Source organism: Pteronotus mesoamericanus, unplaced genomic scaffold (assembly GCF_021234165.1).
Source record: "Pteronotus mesoamericanus isolate MK-2021 breed Mesoamerican mustached bat unplaced genomic scaffold, CSHL_Meso_final contig_164, whole genome shotgun sequence".
Classification (NCBI taxonomy): Eukaryota; Metazoa; Chordata; class Mammalia; order Chiroptera; family Mormoopidae; genus Pteronotus; species Pteronotus mesoamericanus.
Window position 1 is genome coordinate 20,388,798 of NW_026555065.1, and position 23,023 is coordinate 20,411,820.

At 43.9% G+C, this 23,023-nt stretch overlaps 1 protein-coding gene across 1 annotated transcript in view; it reads right to left on the reverse strand.

The window, feature by feature from the left end:
- Window positions 1-22,512, reverse strand: part of SORD (sorbitol dehydrogenase) — a 32,100-nt gene extending 9,588 nt beyond the window's left edge. Inside the window, exons 1-5 of the mRNA XM_054565471.1 lie at window positions 22,358-22,512; window positions 11,989-12,022; window positions 9,044-9,208; window positions 4,995-5,154; window positions 1,284-1,402 (exon numbers count right to left, since the gene is read on the reverse strand). Coding sequence (XP_054421446.1) covers window positions 1,284-1,402; window positions 4,995-5,154; window positions 9,044-9,208; window positions 11,989-12,022; window positions 22,358-22,420 — 541 coding nt within the window. The 5' untranslated portion in view covers window positions 22,421-22,512. The remainder of the gene's footprint in view (window positions 1-1,283; window positions 1,403-4,994; window positions 5,155-9,043; window positions 9,209-11,988; window positions 12,023-22,357) is intronic.
- Between the last annotated feature and the right edge of the window lie 511 nt (window positions 22,513-23,023).

Sequence of the window (23,023 nt, forward strand, 5' to 3'; positions counted from 1 at the left end):
ACTTGGCATCTAAAACAAACAAATAAAAAAACCTCATAGAAACAGAGAACAGGTGTGTTGCCAGACGAAGAGGGTAGAGAGTGAGTGAAATGGGTAAAGGGAGTCGAAAGGTACAGACTTTCAGTAATAAAGTAAATAAGTCATGCAGACATAATGTTCAGCATAGTGACTATAGTAATAATACTGTATTGCATATTTGAAAGTTGTTAAGAGAGTAAATCTTTAAAGTTCTCATCCCAAGAATAAGAAACTTTGTAACTCTGTATAGTGATAGATGTTAACTAGATTTAGTGTGGTAGTCATTTTGCAATACTTGACCTTTGAACAACAAGGATTTGAACCACACAGGTCCCCTTATATGTGGATTTTTTTCCCCAATAAACACATACAGTACTACAAATGTATTTTTTCTTCTTTACAATTTCCTTAATAAAATTTTTTCTAGCTTAATTTATTGTAAGAATACAGTATGTAATCCATAACATACAAAATATGTGTTAAGCAATTGTTTGTTATTGATGAGTCTTCTAGTCAACAATAGGCTTTTAGTAAAGTTTCTGGGGAGTCAAAAGTAGATTTTCGACTGTGCAGGAGGTGGGTGCCCCTAACCCCAGCATTGTTCATGAGTCACCTGTATATACAAATATCAAATAATTAGATTGTATGCGGAAAACTAATGTTATATGTCAATGATACAAAAACAAAACAAAAACCCACAAGCAGATGAGGAGCACCAGATCACACTCACAAAGAGCGTGAGCACATTGTCTGAGTCCCCAACAGTTAGAAGTCTAGAATGATTCAGTCTGAGGCTGCTAGGGTTCGTTCAGGTGGAGGAGCGAAGGCAGCTTCCCAGCGCAGGCAGAGGGCTGGCTCAAGGTGGGCCAGACTCAATCCCTCTAACTGGCAGTGAGCAGGACCAACCACATTCCTGGGTGGGACGGGAAGGCCACTTCTCTGATATGATTTGGAAGTTCCAAAAGCTGCTCTTCCCCTTACTATTAAAAATATTCCTCTCGTTTCCTGTCAAGAGTTGGAAAATAATCCCAGGTTGCATTCTTTAAACGAATAAAAGGGTTATGTTGCCTACGAAATAATATGATTTCTGCGGATACTAATTTAGCAAAGTGCCGGTCACTGAGAGAATGGGACACTGGAATCCTCTCCTACCTGGAAAGATCCTAGGACCAATTTCAGCCTTTGGAGGGGAAATGAGATGGGCAGAGGGGACTCCACATTCCCCTTTAATAAATTCATATACCAGGATATTGTCTGTTTCTTACCAGCTCCACACACAAGGACCTTGTTTCCCAGGGTGACTCCACCTCGTCGGCAGGCATGGATCCCCACAGACAGTGGCTCAATCAGGGCCCCTTCCTCAAAGGTGACATTGTCAGGAAGCCTGGGGAGGCAGCCATTCAACACACTCAGTTATTCCTCTGGGTTCACAATAACAATAGTTAATATTTTTTGAGCATTTATTTATGTGCTGGGCAATATGCTAAGCACTTTACATAAATTCACTCATATTAATCCTCAGAACAGTTCTGTGGTAGGTACTATTATTCTTATTTTACAGATGAGAAAACTGAAGCTTGGAGGATTAAATAACTTGCTCTAAAGTTTCAAAACTAGTGAGGGGCTCAAAGGATTTGAATTTGAAGCCAGATATATAGAAGTCACATTCCAACCATCTCATCTGTTTTCTCAAACTGAGAGCCTTTCTGGTGTCCCTTTAGCAAATGATCCCGACTATCAGCAACTTAGCAAAACAGTGACTTAGAAGCTGGCGTCATTCTGTTCATTGTTTCCCCTACAGCCTGTTCCAGAGGAGCCGCCCCTAACGGCAGCCACCGCCAGGCTCTCCCGGCACTGGTTCAGAGGGGAAGAGAGCCGGTTTTACACACAGCTGATGAAATGCTGTGTCACCTTCACCCCTGGGTCCTTGGTTTTCAATCCCTAGTCCACTGGTATCTTGATACTTTCAACAATCCTACTGATGATGACAGCAAACATTTGCATAAGGCTTTGCAGATTAGAGAGCTTTCTCACCCATTATCTCATTTAATCCTCACCATGACCTTGTCAGGTGGGAAGAGCAGGCTTTATTTTTACCTTTATTCTGCAGAAGAGGAAACTGCAGCTCAAGGACACTCTGAGACTCGCCCAAGGTTACAATGCTAGTGAGTGGAAAAGCAAGATGTGAACCCAGGTCTCCTGATTCCCTGCCTGTACCACATCAGCTGCCTCTTGGTACCAGCAGCTCTATAGTTAACATCTAATTTCTGCTAGTTCTTAACTGGCTGGTATTTATTTATCCCATGCCCCAAAACCTCCACATGAAAAAGTTCCAAAAAGAAATCAGGGGGACAGCCAAACCATGTGCTCATCCCCGTGATCCTTCTGTCACTATTCACACTCCCCAAAGAATAAATAACAAGGCCTGCAAGTGGCCTGGCTGCCACCAAGCACCCTTCCCTTCGCCCCTCCTCTCTGCTTCTCTCACAGTATTTCCTGGCTCCAGTCTGTCCTCTGGCTCTGATTGCTTTCATCACTCCTTCTACCCACCCCACCAACTCCATATGAAAAAAAAGTTTGAAATTAAATAATGAAGACTCCCAAACTCTCAGGCACCTCCCAACCACCCCTCTCGGACACATCTGCCCCTTCCCATTTGAGCCTCCCCTAAGCTTGTGCTGGCTCTAGGCTGAGCGTGGCTTTTGGTCAGGAACTGTGTGCTCCTCTCCCCTTCTCTCTGATTTCCCCTTGGAATGAGAACACCGAAAAGAAAAGCGATTGTGCTAAGAGAGGATTATTACCTGGGAGTTTATTCTACTGATTAGGCAGATCACACAGGCCTTATCAAGGAAGAAGCCAGAGCCAGCAGCCCGGAGGCAGAAGCACCAGGCAGGGGTGGGAGGAATCCTGGGGCCCAGCCCCTCTGCCCCTGACCTTGGGAGAGTTACTGGGTCCTCCTTCCCCAACCTTGTTCACTGAGGGTTGAGGGTAGAGGCGATGAGAGGACTCTGTTTTCCCAGCCCTAATCTTCCATGACTTTATAAACACCAGAGAATGACAAGGCAACTTGGTGGTTTTCACAATAGCCTTCAGGGAACAGGCAAAAGGGTTAAAGAATGACTGAGAAGCCAAGGAGGAAGATAAAACAAAAATAAGGTGGGGAGAAAAATAAAGAGATTGGTCATTTCCCCTCCCCTTGTTCCTCTACAATGTTAAGAAAAATAAAAAATAAAATAAATAAATAAATGGGAGACCGGAAGTGAAGAAATCCTCACAAACACAAACCAGAGAGGAGAGCTTGGCTCAGGGTTGGCCTCGGGACACGGACAGAAAGTACCCTAGGAGGAGAGGAGGGGTAGGGGTGGCATGTCCCCTGGAGGTCCTTCTCAGTCCTTCCATCACCTCTTCCAGCCAGAACAGCCCACCCCCCACTATTCCCTACCAACCACCCCTCTCCCTCCCCAGCCCAAGACTTTCAGGGCTAATGCTGTACCATCCCCCCCACAGACACAAGGCCAGGGCTTCAGCAAGATGGCACCATTTATTGAGCACCTCCTATGTGCCAGGACTCCAGCTGAGTGCTTGATATGGCTTTCCTCATTGAATCTTGTCAATAATTCTATGCATTTCATTACATCAGTGCTCTTATCATCTCCATTTTATAGGCAAGGATGTCGAGGTAGCAAAGTTTAAGTAACTTGCTCAGGGTTGTGCAGTTGGCAAATGGCAGAAACCAGTGTTTAAGTGTCAAGCTCTCACACTTTGCTTTTCTGCCATCCATAAAAACCTTGTTGGCACCTTGAGGTGGAAAAGGCCTGGGAAAGGTGGGGTGGTTCAGGAACCACTTGCTGAAAGGTGAACCCTGCCCACGCAACCTATCTTTTTCTAGGGCAGCTTTGGGTGTGGACTTAAACTCATCATGAGGTCCCCAGCCTGTGACTTCCCTCAAGGCTTCCAGGGGGCACTAGAAAACTCAGATCTGCCAGACTAGCCCTGTGATTAGCATCTTCTGGCCTCCATCGGACAGGCCCCTTCCTGGCCGACAGAGCCACTGCTGGAGGCCAGGCTGGGGTGGGAGGAATCAGAAGGAAAGTGACATATCAACACTGCAGAGCTCCATGGACTGGGGGCCTTGTAGAAGGTGCAGCAGTTTGCTTCTGCCAGACACAGCTTCTCACCCCAGAACCATTTGGAATGTTGGGGTCCTGAAGTAAGCACAGGGCAGGAGCTCAGGAATCACAGCTTGACTCCTGGCTCTGCTCTGTGCTCGAGTCTATGAGCTTCCTCCTGCCTCTGCTAACGCTTTCACTAAACTGAACTACTGGTGCCCACCTTATCATTATTCTTATGGAGGTAAAATAAGATAAAGCATGTAAAGCACTTACTAGCATGCGGGCCAGGCACACAGTAATAATAATTGTGACTTTACATGTATTGCCTTATTTAATCGCCTGGTGATTAAATAAGACTGCAGTAGAGGAATGTTAAGTCATTTCCCCAAAGTTACTCGCTAGGAAGGAGTGGATCCAGGGTCCCACAGTATACACTGGCTCCTCGCTTCCTCAGAAAACCCCAATTGTTGCTGCTATTGTTTGTTGTTATCATCAAGGTCATTGTTGTTAAAAGTTCTCTTTCTTGTAGCTGCGGTGGAAACCAGTAAGGGAAAGTGAACCACAAGTTTTCACCAGGATGGCCGGAAAGGAGTGAGCGAGTTTAGGAACAATATTCCTATTGCTGTTCTTGGTGAGGGAAAGTTAGACTGAAAGACTAAAACCAAGCACTGTGAGTTAGTCTCAGCCCTGCTCAGGCTACCCTCCCTCCACCCACTAAGAATGGCACACCCACCGTGGGGATGCCTCCTGTCTGGAACTATGAGCTAAAAGGAACTAAGAAGTCACTGCAGGAAACTAAAGGAAAGAACACCAAACAAAAAGCAGGCAGAGGTCCCAGGTGGCAAGGCTGGGCTGGGCACTAACTTGTAGCAGAAGTTGGCGTTGTGCTTGTAGAACCTGCAGAGGTTCCCATTATCCGGGGGCGTGGCACAGAAGAAGATGGATGGTGACAGGTTGTATCTGCCAATCTTGCAGAATTCATCGGTTTCTCTGGGAGCACCAGGCTCGATGGCAACACGATCACCTGAGACGAAAACACAGGAAGACACAGAGATGCTGTGAAGGGACACAGGCTCATAGGCAGGTAGGTACCAGCAAGGGAATCTGGCCAAATGAGTCGACCTCCTCCCTGGGAACCCAGGGTATCCTAAACAAGCCCAGCCCATTAGTGCTTCCAGAGGAAACACAGACAAAGCACAGGCACACTTTTCGAGAGAACGAGCAGCCCACTTCTTCACAAACTGGTTTGGCCTGCCCTTTTACCAACTCATGGACCAAACCAACTGGCCCCTCCAGCTCCACAGCCACCTCCCAGCTTGGAAAACACAGAGTCAGTCCCGTCTCTAAGGCCAGCCAGCTCCAGTTCTCATCTCAAACTGCTGCAAAAGAGGTAACTAGTATGTGGAGTTTGCAGACATTTTTTTCTTTACCTGTTTTGAAAACATTGGGCAAGGCCTTTATGAAAGCCATATAGCCTGGCTGTGTTTAGGCAATACCATTGATTCCTGGTTAGCCCAACCATTAAGGCAAATGACCCTCGACTCTGGCACAGAGGAGAGTAACATTCAGGCCTGTGAACAGCCAGCTCTATGTACTCACTCTGTCTCACTGGGTCTGCTTAGAAACTCTGCCTTAGAATTCCTCTTTTTTTCCCTTATTAGGAAAATTTTCAAACACACAGCACAGCTGAAAAAACTGTGCAGTTGACACCCAGATATCCCTCACCTAGATTCTTCAATTACCATTTAGCACCATTCACTTTACCACATATTCATCTATCCATCCCATCTATCCATCTCTCTTCTATCCATCAATCCATCTTCTTTTCTGATGCATTTCAAAGATTGCAGGCATTAGTAGAGTTCACCCTTAAATACTTCAGCCAGTATAGCATTAACTAGAGTTTAATACTTGTTTATGGTTCTTTTTTAAGGTAAAGTTTTTTTGTCTTTTTAATGAAATGCTCAGATATTACGTGGATCACTAGATGAATTTTGATAGATGCATTCACCTGTGTGGTGTAAACCCCTGTCAAAATACAGAACACTACCACTATCTTGGAAATTTCATTCCTTCCTGTTTCTTCCCAGTCAGTCTCCACCCCAGCCCCCAGAGGGGTGTGCCAAAGGCACTAGGGCCCTCCTGAGCCTGAGAAATGTGTTGTTAGTGGCCACAGAAGAACCCTGGGAGGTCTGCTGTTTACTAAGCAGAGAACCATTAGGCTATTTTTTATGCCTTTTGTGTTAAAAGTGCCTATAGAAGAGTGCAAAGTCCTCATATGTGGCTAGTGCTCATTAAGACAGCGGTGGGGAGGTGGCTCTCCCTCGTGGGAGTCCGCCAGTGCCTTTCCCCACCCCCTCTTCTATCCCCCAACCACCCAGGCTTGTGACCTTTACCTTTCTTTCTCCTAAGCCTGAAGGGCCCTTATTTTGCCTCTGTAACTTGTTTCTTCAACCCATTTCTTCTACTGCTCACTTCTACTGTACCTCTGTGACTTTCTAAACAAACTTTCTGACTTGAAAAAAAAATGAAGTGGCGGTGATGGCGATAGTAGTAGTAGCAATATATAGTAGCATCAACTATTTTTATTATATTTGTCTTTATTATAATTATCTAGCTGATATTATTGTAGAAGACATTTAAACAATAAAATAGATGGCCAGATCGCATGTAAATTAGGAATTCTTCCATGTCTTAGATGTATTGATTCTTTAATATTTGTTTAAATTTTATAAACAAGTATATCAAGAACTACTCAATGACTGGTTTTCCTCTTTCTAGATTAGTTGATTAGAGCTTTAAGTCAAAGTTAGCAAATGAAACACTGGAGTAAAATTTTGTATTTTAAAAATAAAGAACCCACAGAAATCCCTGCAACTACTATCCGACCAGCTTTCTCTGCAGCTTCTAGAACTGGCAATGAATTCTTCAAATGAGCATTCAAGATCCTCCATAATTATGTGGAGTTTATATTATTCATCTTTGTCTTCTAATTATTATTATATCATAATAATATTATAATAACTCAGATATAGGTGCTTTTTTATTGATTGGTTTTTAGAGATAGAGAATAAGGGAGACTGAGAGACATTGATTTGTTTTTCCACCTATTTATGCACTCATTGGTTAATTTTATGTGCCTTGACCCAGGATCGAACCTTGGACATACTGGGACATATTGGAATCATCCCAATATGCAAACTTGGTGTATTGGGACAACGATCAACCAACTGAGCTACCCTCCCAGGGTCAGTGTATGGTGCTTTTTAAAGAAAGATTTTTTCATACAGATTATGCAATTTTATCATTTTCACTATCTCCCTAAGACAGACCTCTCTTCTGAGTAGGATAGACTTAGTAACAACCCAGATATGTAACTCTTACATCTGTAATTTTATTATTCTATTCCTTTTAATTGGAATATTAGCTTCTGATCTCTTCACTAACTCAAATACAAAATCTTTCAAGTCTCTACATGCTGGGCAGTTCAATGGTTCTGAGCACTTGCTCCAGAGTCAGAAGGACCAAGGCAGGCGCTCTAGCTCTAACACTAACTAGTGTGTGACCCTGGGCAATTGCCATGCTTCATTTTCTTCACACATTAATGAGAATAATGAATGCATAGCTGCAAGAACGAAGTAAGTAATTTTACGTGAATTTAACATGGAGATTAACAATAGTAGAGCAATAAATGTTATCTGCCCACTTCTTCTTATAAGTATTATTGTTAAATGTCTACCTCAAACACCTAATTTCCTTCACAAACCTTCCTCACACACCTCCACCCATGACAAATGTCCTTTCTTTGAACTTCTAGAGCCTATTCTTTACTGATTTCACCCTATGGTCTTGTTCTCTAAGTGTTAGTATTTGCCTATACATCCTGACATATGGTCTCCCCAACTAGATTGAAGCATCCATGGATCTTATCATCTCCACTTTCTACATCCCTCAAAGCACCTGGCTCAGGCCGGACCATTTGTCGATGCTGACTAAGCACCTGTTATAACTTAAATTTAGAGAACCCCACTCCTTGTTATGACATATATTTAGAGACCTCCTCTCACAACTAATAACCAATCAGTGGCTGTTGGAAGCTATGAACCTTCCACTTCAGAAGAAACCTGCAAAGCCTCAGGGGCTTTCTCAACTTGACTGCTGATGTAGAGACTCACTTAACATTCCTAAATGAGACACACGTCTAGCTCCTTCCGAGCTGGTTGATCCCTCCCCATACAACTGGGCTTGGAAAGCCTTCTAACACAGGCTGGCACCCTCTACCAACCTCCTCCCTCCTCCCAATAATCTGACATCATCTCCAGGCTGTACAGTGGCCTCATAAGCAAAGTAAGGTTAAAGCCAAAGGCTAACTATGCCGGAACAGCTTGGATTTAATTCCCTGTGTTGGGGAACATATCACAGTCTGCCACAGCTGAGCATTCCTCCCTCTGAGGGAATGAATTAAGCAAATCTAGGAACATGCTGGTGATTTCCTGGTCATCCAATAAAACCAAAGACTGTATCGAAGGCCCTGGTTGTTAGTATGTGGAAGCAGTTTGTGGTTCCTGGGCCTGGAACGTTTTCCCTACTCCTTCTCCTGGCTTATTGGGTACTATCCTGCAGGTGTTGGCTTACTTATCCCTTCCTCAGACAAGCCAGCAGTCTGAGTAGAACACACCGATTGCACCCTGTATTCTTCTCTGCTGCCCTCAACACAATTTTACATAAGTAACTGCCTGTGTGTCCCAGCTCTGTCTCCCACTGTGAAAAGTAACATCCATGTCTTTCGGACCTGAGACTGTCTTGTCTCTTGCATCCCCAGGGTTCAGCAGAGAGCTCAGCCCTGAAAAAGCATGCACAAATATTGATGTTGAATGAATAAGTTGATCCATTAGCTGAAGGGCTTTGCTGACCTGGTTGTAGGTGTGTTACCAATGATCCCACTTTTACGACTGTTCCTGAAGCTTCATGGCCCAGCACCATTGGCTTTTTCACAATAAAATCTCCAATTCGACCATGCTGCCAGTAGTGGACATCTGAGCCACAGATCCCAACGGAATGCATCCTCAGCAGCACCTCTGATAAGAAAAAGGAGAAACAAATGAAGGAGGGAATGACCCCTGTATCACCCTGAGGCACCCTGGCCATGCTCCTCTGGACGAAGGAGAGGCCTTGGTTTCAAAGGCCAGATACAAAGTTTAGACCACAGAGGAAAACAAGATAAATTGAATCTTGCAAGGCAAGAAAGCTTCCACAGAGCAAAATAACTGCATGCGAGGGTTAATGCTATGTGCCAACTTGGCTGTGTGCCCAGTTGTTTGGTTAATCACTAGATGGTGCTGTGAAGGTATTTTCCAGGCATGATTAATGTTTAAGATATGAAAACAACCTAAATGTCCATCAATGGATAAAGGAAATGTAGTATATATACACAACAAAATATTATTCAGCCATAAAAAAAGAGAAATCTTCCAACATGGATGGACCTTGAGAGTATTATGCTTAGTGAAATAAGTCAGACAGAGAAAGACAAATACTGTATGATCTTACTTATATGTGGAATCTAAATAAACAGAAACAACAAAAAGAAAAAAGCAAGCTCACAGATACAGAGAACAGATTGGTGGTTGCCAGGGGCAGGGGGCAGGGGATAGATGAAATGGGTGCAGAGGGCCAAAAGGCACAAACTTCCAGTTTTAAAGTAAGTCATGAGGATTTAATGTACATTATGGTGGCTACAATTAATAATCCTGTGTATATTTGAGAATTGCTAAGAGAATAAATCTTAAGTGCTTCTCAAGACTGTGTCATCCATTTTACCTGAATTCCCAAACTGCTGGTCAGCCCTACAAATTTCAGACTTGCCAGCTCCCACAATCCTGTGAGCCAATTCTTAAAAATAAATCTCCCACTGCCATCTATATATATGTATGATAAATCTCTCTCGGTTCTGTTTCTCTGGAGAACGCTGACTAATACACGGCATAAACAAGAAATTATTAGTAGGAAGAAATATATCAACCATATAAGAGAAAAAAACTGGTTTCTAGGATATAACTGTTAATATGCTATGCCTGATTCTTATCTACTCATGAAAGGGAAGCTGGCAGAAGTTAGGCTTGGCAGTACTTTGTGAGCTATCAGGCTATGTTTTCATGCTTGTTGTTTTGTTTAAAAGCGTAGTGTCAATTTAAACTGCTCACATATTTCAACTGGCATTTCAACTTTCACAGGTTTGAATATTTTGACATTTGGTGGTGTTGTTTTTGTGAGTTTTCCAAGTTTAAGATAATGATGCCACTGAGCCCCTTTGCTGAAATAAATCCTAAAGGATTACTGGCCTAGTCTGACTGAGATGACCATGTTACAAGTATCTTCCTGAGAAAAACAAAGACACCTCAAACTGTTCTATGCATTCAGGTGTCTTACACTTTCCTTGACACAAACCATGGGCAGTCCACCAGGTGTGGTTCTGTAGAATTTTCTCCATCTTTAGTTTTGGTGAACATTGTAAGAAATGACATAGTGAATTCTGAGATCCAAGATAGGGAAAAGTCATTTGAGTTAAGAAAATTATCTCAAAGTTTCCTCTGTTGAAGTTGCCAATTTGTAATAAGTTAAATTCGACTTGCTAAAACTCTAGCTGAAATGTACCATTGTTTCCCCCTCTAATTCAAGGACAGCAAGGCACAAGCCACATCTAGCAATTGGCCAAACAACTGGGCACCACACCTAGCCAAGCTGACACACAGGCAAGCAGTACCAAGACCCTTTGAGTCCAAGATAGCCCTTGTTTGGCCACCTCTAGAATCAACACCAACTTTTCAGGACACAGTGAGCTGTCTCTTTCACTATTCTAAAAATGGTATCTCAATAAAAACACTAAAGCCCTAACTATACATGAGTCACTAAATACTGATAGAAACGGCTCTTGTCTGTATTCTTATCACTGTAAATCAATAACTCAACTGACCTTTCAGTAGCAAAGGCCTGGAGGCTCCAGGAAAGCTACCTTCAGTCTGATGTTCACATGGAAGCTATAGTTGAGTTAAGGTGGGCAGCACATCCCAAATTATCACGGACAGAAAGGGGACCTGGCTGGCTGAGTGTGAGATGAGCTACCTGTAGACACTCTGACCCTTGCTCCCAGCCTCACCTCAGGGTCCTGCAGGTCATGTCGTGGGACTCCAGGGGTGGAAGGGATTAGAAAACTGTCAGCAGGGATCTGCCTTAACCAATAGGATGGCATGACCTCCCCAGGTACAGACACCACCCAGGAAACGTGTGTGCCAGCTCAGCTGCAGGCTCGCACAGTAAGAGGCCAGAAAGAGTGGAGCAAAGGTGACGGGAACCCTGCCCCAGTATGCACACCCGCTTTCTGCACCTGGTTGATTAGGGCAGTGGGACAGGACTGCTATCTCCTCCCATACCCCCTGCATGGAAGGTCTTGGTCTTCCTGGCAAGATGCTCCTCTTTCTAACTAAAACATTACATTCTTTAGACTCATTCCTTTTCAAAATTTGGAGTCAGCCACCCAAATAGTGGCTTACAGTGGATAGAGTAACCTAAGATCAAAAGAAGAACAATTCTGTAAATTGAAGACACGTTATGCCAAAAATTCTTTAGGACAAGGAAGCAGTGAGATATTGGAACCATTCTCGTTCTACGGCTACTTCTTATAGTGCATGTCGCAGCCAAGTGGAGTCTGTAGACAATGGGCAAAGTGGAAAGCCTAACAAAAGCATAGTTCTTAATTGAGGCAAAAGCGCAAATTGTAGCAGGAGAGGGGTGAGGGGGCAATGCACATGAGTCTCCAGGGGAAACAAGAAAATATAAGTTGAGTATACCAAGGACCTACCATTTGGGCCTGGTTCAGGGATAGGATGGTTCTCCTAAAGGAAACAAAGTAGAGAAATCATTTAGCATGCATAATAAATTTACCTTATGGACATTTTCAATTTGTAAAAATTAAAGTGGAGTTTCATTAAAATAGGTCTTAAAATTAACACAGGCTGGGCCTATACCATTGCTGGGTGGGTGCCTGAGGGGCTACACTGAGCAATGCTGTCCTCACCCCACTCAACCCTGCACTTTGCCCAGGACTCAGAAAAAAAAGTATACGATGTGCATCCCCAGGAAGGAAAGATGTTTGGGCTGCTCCCCTAAATCTGTCTTCCTTGTCAGATCCTTCTCTCCTGAAAACACGCATTGTTAGATACAGATTTGTCTGGTCTGGCAAACTTGGACCGGGAAAGGACAAGGATGTTTCTAGCAGCTGCAGAGGTTGGAAGTGTGAGGCTGTGCTTTTCCCTTTCCATCAGGGCACAGACCAACACTTGGTCCTCTCTTTCAAAACATCTCCTGTGGAGTTTTAGAGGCCCCCCCCGGAATACATGGGATCTGTATTTGAACTCTCACAGGCTGAAAGAGCAATCTGAGTTATTCCGGTTCATAGCTATTATTATTTTCCCTCAATGCCAACTGGCTAGGAAATCTCTGGCGATGAGGAAAGATAGTGAGTGGTCAAATCCAAATGTTTATTTTATTAATTCTTTGAAGGCAGCCTAGAAGAGGAAAGGATATGAAATATTCATAGGACCTACGATGGGCCAGTGTTCTGGGCTTTATACGCATCATGGCACATGGCCTTCACCATGGCCCACAGTTTGCAGAGGGGATACCTGAGGCTGGAAAGTGCAACAACTTGGTCAAGATCACGGTGCCAGAGAGTGGATAAATCAGGACTAAACCCAGTTGTGTCTGATTCGCAAACCTACCTCAATGCATCCCACTGTGCCCCCAAGGTGGACTATGCCTCTTCTCCTTCAGGGATGATACAAGGAGCTGTCAATTGGATGATGAGAAGGTCGGAGCTGGGCTGCACACAGAGCACTCTGGGAAGGAGGCACTACTCAAAGCTTGCCTCCCCAAAATGCTTTTACGGGTAGCAATAAACAACACTGGGGCTATTTAGCTAACAAGATAACGAGCTACATCCAGAGCAGCCTGATAAGGGCAGAGGAACTCAAGGCAGTTTTTCATCTCTTAATAATTTAAACTGGCTAAATCTAGAAGGAAGGAAGGCTGATGGGAGGAAGGCAGGGAGAGAAGAGGGTAGGGAATACATTTAGAAATGGTCAACACAGGATAGCTATGACTAAAATCTTTTCCAAAGAAGTTGTTAGGGGAAAAAAAGAAGTTGGTGGTCTCACATCTGACATTATACAGCATCAGGGACTGATGTGTAGTTATGTTTCTGTTATACTGTACGTGAAATTTAGAATTTTTAAGCTGTAGGTTAAAACAGGCAGAACAGCATCCTACCCTGCCCCCTAAAGGCACTAGAACGTAACTTCCCAGGCACTGAGAAGTCTTCAGAATACTATTCATAGTCTGCCTCCAACCAGGCCAGGCCTGAACACCCCATTCGAGGGTGGAGAGGGAGTAAGATTCCAGCTCACAGCCACTGATGGGCACAGCAAGTAGGTACTGGATGTCACTAGGAATTACTGCTGTAAATATTTGCTGGAGTTAACGGACGGAAGCCTACTACAGTAGCAAGGCTGCAGTGACTTTCCAGGACACTAGAGGGTACTGTGCCCACAGCCTGGTTTTTCCTTAGTAGCGGAACACACTTGGTGGAGAATTTAAATACCTCTCATTTCCTTTTCTGACCTCTTTCTTGCTAATTCTAATCACCCTTACTACTCAGCTTGGCTCCGGACTCCGCTCTCTGCAGGAGGCATGCCACTTAAGCACAAGACCATGTTAAAATAATCCCTTAAATTTGTTAATATATTCCTAAGCACAGCTGTGGAGCTCACAGTGTTTTAGAAAGTGATCACAGCATGGCTACTAAAACAACAACAACAAAAAACAAAACCTTGCTTATTGTTGGTTACAAAACCTTGGAGAAGGCTGGAATATAGAAGTGAAGTAGGATTCCAGCAATGTTATTGGCTTCATTCTGTCAATTGCAGATGAGTAGAAAGCCACTTCCCCTGCCTTACAGTCGGGGACAGCAGGCAGGGCTCAGAGAAGGTGGTGGTCCATGTCCCAGGTCTTCAAAGCCCACCTTCTCCCACGTCCATCTGCCCATCTGAGCTCACACCCTCAGTCCTGTTTACTTAATCATCTTTTCTGTCTCAAATTTCAGTGGTGATATTCTTTCATTTATCCTATTTCTCATTTATCAAAATTTCTTAGCTCCTCCGAGTTCTGGAACATTCACTTTTATCCCCACAGCCCAAGCAGGCACATTCAAGGTTTCCTCAATGGGATTCCTTATCTGTGAGTGATAGTAATAAGAATCTAAGAGTTGAGTAACTGTTCTTGATTGTAGTTATTTCAGTTTTCTAGTATTTTTTTTCACATTTTCATAAATAGTTCACACATACATTCTCCCTCTATCTCCCTCTATCTCCCTCTAGCTCCGAATAAATCATGTAAACACTTCAGGAAAAACTGTGGGAACATGGAATTCATCTTAGGTGCCTGTAGCATCCTAAATGTTATCTTGCCTTTCCTAAATATATTTTATAAAATTAGCCTAAAAGTATTTCTAAATATATCTTAATGGTCCCCTTTTCTCTACTTCTACCTGCACATCTAAGTTCACGCCCTCAGTACATCTGGCATGGGCTGTAGCACTGGCCTTAACATGAGGAGAAATCGGGCAGATGCCTTTTCCCTCTTCCAGCCAACCTGAGTGGTGCAGTGGTGAAGAACTCAGATCCTAGCAGCACCTGTCCACGTACAACTCCAGGATACTCTCCAGCTTTGTGGTCTTGGGGTAATTATATAACCTCTAGTGCCCTCAATTCCCTCCCCTGTTTAATGAAGTTACTCCTACAGAGAGTACCTGGATCAGAGTGAGTTAGCTCTTATTACAAAAGAATATCAAAGTTCTTTTCCTATAATTAGCTCACAGTATGGTAGAACCAGTTTTGGACAACTTGTCCTTTTCCTTTTGAAAGGGTAAAGTTTTTATTGTTTTGGAGGAAAGTTGTATTTCCCTTGTTTTCATGCCAATATTAAGAAAATTGCTCCTTTAAAGGTTGGAATATAGAAGTGAAGTAGGATTCCAGCAATGTTATAGGCTTCATTCTGTCAACTGTAGATGAGTAGAAAGCCATGTCCCCCTGCCTTACAGTCAGGGACAGCAGGCAGGGCTTGGGGAAGGTGGTCATCCATGCCCCAGGTCTTCAAAGCCCACCTTCTCCCATTTCCACCTGCACATCTGAGCTCACGCCCTCAGTACAATCCTGTTTACTTAATCGCCAGGTCTCCTGTCAGCCAGTTGGCTGGCTGCCCTGCACACTTCAGGAGAGCAGAGCAGGAGACCTTATTTTTGCTTCTCTCCCTTGAGTGCCTGAAGGGTGTCTGAGGGTGGGAGGAAAGTCCAAAGTTTTCCCAGTTGGCCAATCTGTCACAAGGCTTTGTTTTTGACATTGGCTCTGGAAAACAGTCAAAGAAGAAAGGTCAGACACTCTCTCAAAGTCCACTCAGCCGTCTCCAGCACAGGCTGTCCAGGCTCCACGCCTCCTGAGTTCTCAAACCCACCCTGCACTCACTTGCTTACTCCCAGGGGAGCCGTTTCACTGCTGCCTGATCCGTTTCCTTCAGGATCCTGCATGAGGCAAGAAGCGAGGGGAAAGAGGCATCTGGGATGACTTCCTAATTGCTGTGGGCATCGCGGGAGATTTAGGGTTGAATGTGTTGGGATTGTGGTATCTGGGGACATCCAGGTGGGACTGTCCAAAAGTTGGGTCAGGAGTAGACTTATAAAAATGAATCATGAACATGGAATGAAATAAAACCCGCAAGATGCCTTCTCTATCCTCACCAGGCTGAGAAGGTGACACCTCCTTCTCCTTTGAGCTTCCCCAGAACCTACAGCTGAATCCATGCAGAAGAGGTAAAGGATTATTTAATTCTCAGTTATGATAAATAAACTTAAAAGGAATAATTTCTTCCTAATTCAAAATGTATGAACAGAATCATACATGAATTTACTAGACAACTCTTTTTAGGTACAAAAATAAACATTTATTTAAAATAAGAAATAAAATCACAATGAATCACAAATTGTTCAAAAAGCTGACTACTATGACAAAATTCAAAAGACAGTAAAACAACTATTATTATTATTGACTTGTTGACACAACTAGGTGATTCTTTAGGTAAAAATACAAAGTCTGAGCTTTTTTTAGATGTTCTAGTCCAGCAATTTTCAACCTTGTTCACCTCATGGCACACATAAACTAATTACTAAGTTCTGCAAAACACTGAAAAATATATTTTTTGATGACCTGACCAAAAAAAAATAGGTATAGTTTTGATTCATTCACACAGGACAACTATTGTTGTGTTGGCTGCTGTCATTTTTTTATTTGACAATCTAAAGGAAAAGAGGTCAGTGCCCCTGACTAAATAGTCAGGTATTGCATGTTTTAAAAATTCTTATGGTGCTCTGGCTGGTGTGGCTCAGTTGTCTGAGTGCCAGCCTGCAGACCAAAGGGTTGCTGGTTCGATTCCGAGTGAGGGCACATGCCTGGGTTGTGGGCCAGGTCCCCAGTTGGGGGTGCGCAAGAGGCAACCACACACTGATGTTTCATTCCCTCTCTTTCTCCCTCCCTTCCTCTCTCTCTAAAATAAATAAATAAAATCTTTGAAAAAAATTCTTAAGGCATATCGGTTGAAAATCACTGCTCTAGTCCATTAGTTAACATTGAATAAGTGCTCACTGTGTTCAGGCCTATCTAAATGAATGTTGGGAACCATCCTGCCTGGTTTCAGGGACTGAAGCCTCACCGACAGGTGAGAGGGCCCCAAGGCTGGAGCTAAGGCCTTGGGAAAATAGGCCACTGAGGAGACAAAACTTGTCCCCCTGGCAGGGGCACAGCCCCTGCCTCCCTCACATCACCCTGTTTGTCCTCAGAGGATGGCTGGTTAGTCAATGATGGGTAAGACCCCTCGATGGCAGGGGCAACCTAAGACAGGCACAGGTGTATAGGGGCCATCAGGGAAGGACTTGGCGGACATGGAGAAGGGGCAAAAGACCCTCAACCCTTGGCTTAGTCATGGCTGGAGTCCTCATTCTATCTGAAAGAAGTCTCCTTATCTCTTGGCTGCTCTGCCTGGCTGCCTGCCTGGGCCAAGGAAACAATACTAAAGGCAGGTACAGCCCTAACCTGGATCAGGCTGTTCCTGGGAGCAATTAGGCCTAGAAAAGGAATGCAGTAAATCCTATGAAACTTAATTTGTTAAGAATGCCCTCGAGTTAATGACTACTGATGTTTGGAGTCTGAGCATAGACTGTGATCAGTTTCCCAGGTTTCAGGGCCAACTGGGCACCAGCCTGTCTACCAGACCCTGTCCTGAGACAAATCTCTGTGTTCCTTCAAACATAGCCTTTTGACATTGATTGATGAGCTTTGCGTGCATGCTGTATACCCCTGTGCATATCGTCCTCAATAAAAGCCACTTCAAGAGAAGGGCTCAGGGCATTCTCCACTAGAGGGAATCGCCACCCCCTTTTTCTGGCAGACTGAGAGTGTCTGGAACAACTTATTTTATTCCCTTCATTCACGGTGACCCACGGGGACTCTGTGGGGAATGGGTACCCCCCTCAAATGAACATTTACAGTGGAAAAAAGAAAAACTGTTGAACTGGATGTCATTTCACAAAATATGAACATATTTTCTCCAGTTATATGGGTACACATTTCTCCCTCTTAATTTCTTTTTAAAAAATGTTTTAATTTGAGAGAGAGAGAGAGAGAGAAATCACTTTGTTGTTCCACTTCTTTATGCATTCATTGGTTGTTTCTTGTATGTGCCCTTACCAGGGTTTGAACCCTCAACCTTGGTGTGTTGGGACAATGTTCTAACCAACTGAGCTGGCTGGACAGGCTTTCTCCACATTAACTTCTGTCATGCAATTTTAAAAGAGAGCCTTTCCCCACACCCGTTAATTCTAGCTTCCCCTTTCAGAATAGGGTTAACTTTTACCTCGTCTCTTAGTAGTACTAAAATTTACTATATCAAATGTTAAAATCCTATTCATGATGTTGTGTACTGCTCCTCCTGATTTTCCTCTAAAAAGAGGAAAATGTTAGCTTTTGCAGACAAAGGCACTGCCCTTCCATAGCAATATTTGCTGGATTTAATTTCCTGTTATCTACCTGTTTTGGGTAGATATGAATTTGATCATATCAAAGCTGCTCATTCTGTCAGCTGGTGGCAAAACTAACCAGGGAGACCAGGGAGAGACATGATGCTCAGGACCACTTGGGCTATGAGTGTTCAAGGACCCCTCTTTCTACAGTCTCTTCCTTCTCACCCAGAAATCTTAACAGTAAAGTGTATATGCCAGGAAGGGCACAATTTAAATGTGTTATATTACAGATACAGAATTAGCTTAGTTTTTAAAATATTGTTACAGGTTCAAAGTAATTCTTTTGACCTAGGGTATAATACAGTTCCTGAAAGAGCAAAAACTCAAGTCTTTATGACATTTAAACTTGATCCTGGCACATAGCTTTCTCTGCTTTTTATAATTAAACATCAACCAAGCATCTTAAAATTATTATTTTCCCTTTAACTTGTTCTCTCCACATACACCTAATGATGAAACATTCAGATGTGCATCAATGACTGGAGATATATATAAATCCTACAGATAACCCTCATGGTATTCAGCTCCCTGGACATAGGGACTGTGTTGTTCCTGTTCTCCTTATCCAGATGCTTGTACCTAAAATCTGGTAGAGCTGGCTATCAGGAATAAGGGAGATAAAGTGTCCTTGGTATGGCCAAACTATTACTGATATGTAATGCATTATGTACAAGAATCGACACGGGCATTTAGAAATGTTTACAGGATTTTGACATTACTATAACATCCACAAAGTTTGTGAAGCACTTGTAAAAATTGGATATTGTAAAATTCTCATATATAGAGAAACTAACTCATGCTTTTCAAGTTCAGATGATCTAAGATTAATCCTTAGTAAATAAAGGCTATCTTAACCTTGTTGGTTTAAATAAAACAGACATGTCTGTATTTCATCTGGGTTTTACAAAAATAAATCCATGTTATTAACTGACTTTGATGTCTATGAAGTGTTTCTAGAGGTTACGTGATTTTAAAAAATGAATAGTCAGGGCTATGGGAAACCCAAGAGGGCCACTTGGTTCTTCCCTGCTCCCTGGCTTCCCATTTTTCAGTGTTTTCATTCCTTCATGCATCAAAGTGCATTTAAGCCAGACTTTGATGAAGGAACTTATGAGTTGACACTATTGAAAGACATCTTATACTACTGTTAATGTTTGATAAAGTCACTTCAAGAAAATGCAGTCTATAACTGCTTCCTTTCACAGAAAGCTCCCAGGAGACAAAGACTTCAGATATTGTTCTTTAGAAAAGACATCAAATAGAAGAAACTCTTCAACCTGCTTGGAAGGGATCTTATCAGGGCCTAACCATAAATGGACATCTACCTCTGTCTCTGACACTTGACTTTGCCTACAAAGGACATCAAAGACTCCTCTAGAATGAGAAGCTGATGACATCAGAGGTAGGCAGCTATCCCAAGACATGGACAGAGCTTGCATAACTATGGATTGGTATTGAACTCAGACTTAATTGTTTGTCTTTACCTATTTGCTAATGATATTAGTCATACGAATAGTTATTATTTGGATTTTTCTATATAGTCCAACTGTTTACAATTACTGAACATGTGTAAGATAACTGTTAATACTCTTCTCATGGCTTATATAAATGTTATACTAGATGCCAGACACAGCAAAATGAGACAGAAGGCAAAACTCAGATCATAAAGGTTCAGAGGACAGCAATAATCCAGAGTGTTTTTTGCAATGAATGCCATAAGACCTGACTGACTTCCATGTACCTGCCTTTCCCTTTTTGGGAAAAATCCATCCCAACTCATATCCCATGGTTAAGGTATTGCTCCATCCCCAATGATCAATAAGATGACGTAGATACTGAGATTTCCTAGGAACAAATCTTCCCAGCTCTGTGAGACCACATTATCAGATCAAAAGGTTGGTCATGAATATATCCTTCATATTGCTTTATGACCAAAAGGGGAAATTGTAAGTGAAAAAGGGCTTCTTTGGAAAGTAACTTCACAGGGTGATATGATCCTAAATTCCTAACTGGACAGGTCATGGTGAATAGTCACATCCCAGGTATACAACTTCTTTAGTAAGAGGCTTATCTTTGCCTTAAGAGAGCCCTGTCCATTGTTTCTATGCATTTAGGTTAACACACCTTTGCAATACCCCCTTTTAGACCCCTCCTTATAATATATAACCACCCTTTCAGACCCCTCCTTTCTAAAGAAGGCCACCCTCAAGAGAGCACAAAACCTCATTAACTATCCTGTAATCCGATCCCCACCTTGCTTCCTCCCATTTTCCTGTAATCTTCCTTTGTTAACCCCTTAATTTAAAATGCATTTTAAAAACTGCAAAACTGTTATTCTCAGAAAGATTTTAGATCTTGTGCCCTGGCATATGCCATTTGGACATTTCTTAATATTGACACCTTCAAGACTCAGCTCAAGCAGTATTCATCTCTAGGGCCTCCTCCCGGGCCAAGGTCCCCTCCTTGGAGGCCTTCATGCTGTGACACTATTCCAAAGCCCTCACACTATTTTATTGTTTATTTCATCTGTCTGTCTCCCTGGAGCAGCTTGGGGTTAGAGGCTGTGTCCTCCTCTCCTCCTCCTGTCTGGGTCCCCAGCCCATGCTTGGCACATGGAAGGCAGCCTCTCATCTAGTGTATGTTTGTGGAATAAAGGACTGAGTTTGAAATCACTCTGTAAGTTGTGTAGTGCTGTATCACTTTTCCTTCCTCATAATACCATATGGTGCTGGTAGCAATGAACACTAACAGTATCACTTTAATTCAGGACCATGAGTAGAGGCTCTAGGGGAAGTGAAGAGAACACTGGAAAGAGAGTCTGAACCTTTGAATTCTTGTCTGGGTTCTAACAAGCCTGTCACTTTGGGGATGCAATTTACTTTAACTAAGGAAATACAGAGTTGGCTCAAGGCAGGAGTTCTTAGTCTGGGGTCCACAGACCTCTAGAGAATCTATGGCGGGGGGCGGGGGAGTGCTTATAGGAAGTCTGAAATTGTTGCATTCTGTAGGAAGAAAGAACACAGATTCTCAACTAATCAAAAACTGCTAATCTGGATAATCTCCTGGGTCTCTCCAATCTACATCCTGGTGATGCATGTTCTCTTTGCAGGGAAAGGAAGTGCTAGGAAGCAGCAGAGATAGAAGGCACTCATCCCACATATCTATCACCATCCCAGGCCTATCTGAGATGGACTTTGTCAAGGGATCCCTGGCACTATCCCAAGGCTGACTCTGCAGCTCCCAAAACTTTGGCTTCAAGAGCCAGAGGGCAGAGGTAGGGTTTGAGTAGAGAAGACATATACATAATGCTCTTAAAGGGGCAGGGGTGCAGGATGAGAAAGGAAAAAGGCTAGAAAGTAAACCAGATGTTGACTAAGGGAAGTAAGGAGGAAAAGAGCTTTATAGGCAGAGAGACTCTCAAGATCCAGAAGTGCGGCACAGGCACAACGAACACCAGGAGTCCTGGTGACAGAGGCCTGTGCTGGAAGAAAAGGAGGAAGGAAGTGAATACTTGGTAAATGCTGAGTACTGTCCTTATCATAATAATCCTGCAAAGGAGGTTCTATCAGCCCCAAGCAAGAGAGATTAAATACCAGTTCTATAGCTTTTTAATGTCCCTCTGGCCCTCCTCTCTGCCCTGCACAGTCTGCCCAGAGGAGAAGTTTAGGGCATATCCTAAGTCAAACAGCCTCCCTGGTACGTCTTCTGAAAAGTGCAATGACAGAGGTGGACTAGCTGGCAACGGAGGGAGGAGGCAGGCGTAAATCATTTGGCAACCTACCAGCGCTCCAGCCACGTGCCAGCCTTGGGCTAGGTCCGCAAGGCATGCGACTTGAATCCTGCTCTTAGCACCTTAGAACCAAATGTCTACCGCTAACCACTAACTGCCCCCCTCCTGAAACATGGTAACCATCTGGGATCTAAGTGTCCAGGACTCGCAAGGTGCAGGGCCGGTGCCGGGCTGGAATTGGAGAGCTGGCCTGTGGCTGGGCTCTGAAGCCAGAGGGGTAGAGTAGAACTAGGTTCCCCACTCCCCTTCCCTTTTTACCAGGCGCAGGTCCCCGGGTCCGTGTACCACCAGGGAGAGGTTCTCGGTCTTGGCCGCCGCCATGTCGCTTTTGCCTCCCGGATTGAAAAGGCTGCAGCCCGCAGGACGCGCGGAGGTTCTAGTGGCTGCCCGGCCAAAGGTCCAGGGTAAAAAGCTGAAGGCCGGGTTTGGGCTGGTAGCGCGAGCCCGGTCAGGGGCGGGGCTCCCTAGTCCCTAACGGCCTGGGCGGGGCTTGCGGAGAGGGGAGGGGAGGGGCGGAGCTCGCGGGGAGGGGCGGGGCTGCTCGGCTCTCCAGGGAGAGAGAGCTCCAGGCGCTCCCGAGGCTGGAGGGAGAGAGGAAGGTGGTCCCCAGCCCGGATCCGGCTCACAGCCAATCAAACATGCTGTCTAGAAAGTTGCCACCGCCTGCACTTAAGGAACAGGCGCCACGGGGATGTAAAGTCCATGTTGGCCCCGTGGCCCCAGCATCCAACAAAGTGCCTGGCACAAGTAGGAGTGAATGAACGAATTGGTGCATTAGTGCAAAGAAGCTGTGATATGGAATCTTTCAGCCTCTTTTTAAAAATTGATTGATTGATGAGAGAGAGACAGACAGAGAGAGAGAGAGAAAGGGAGAGAGAAGCGTCAATGTGTTGTTCCGTTTATTTATGCCTTCCTTGGTTGCTT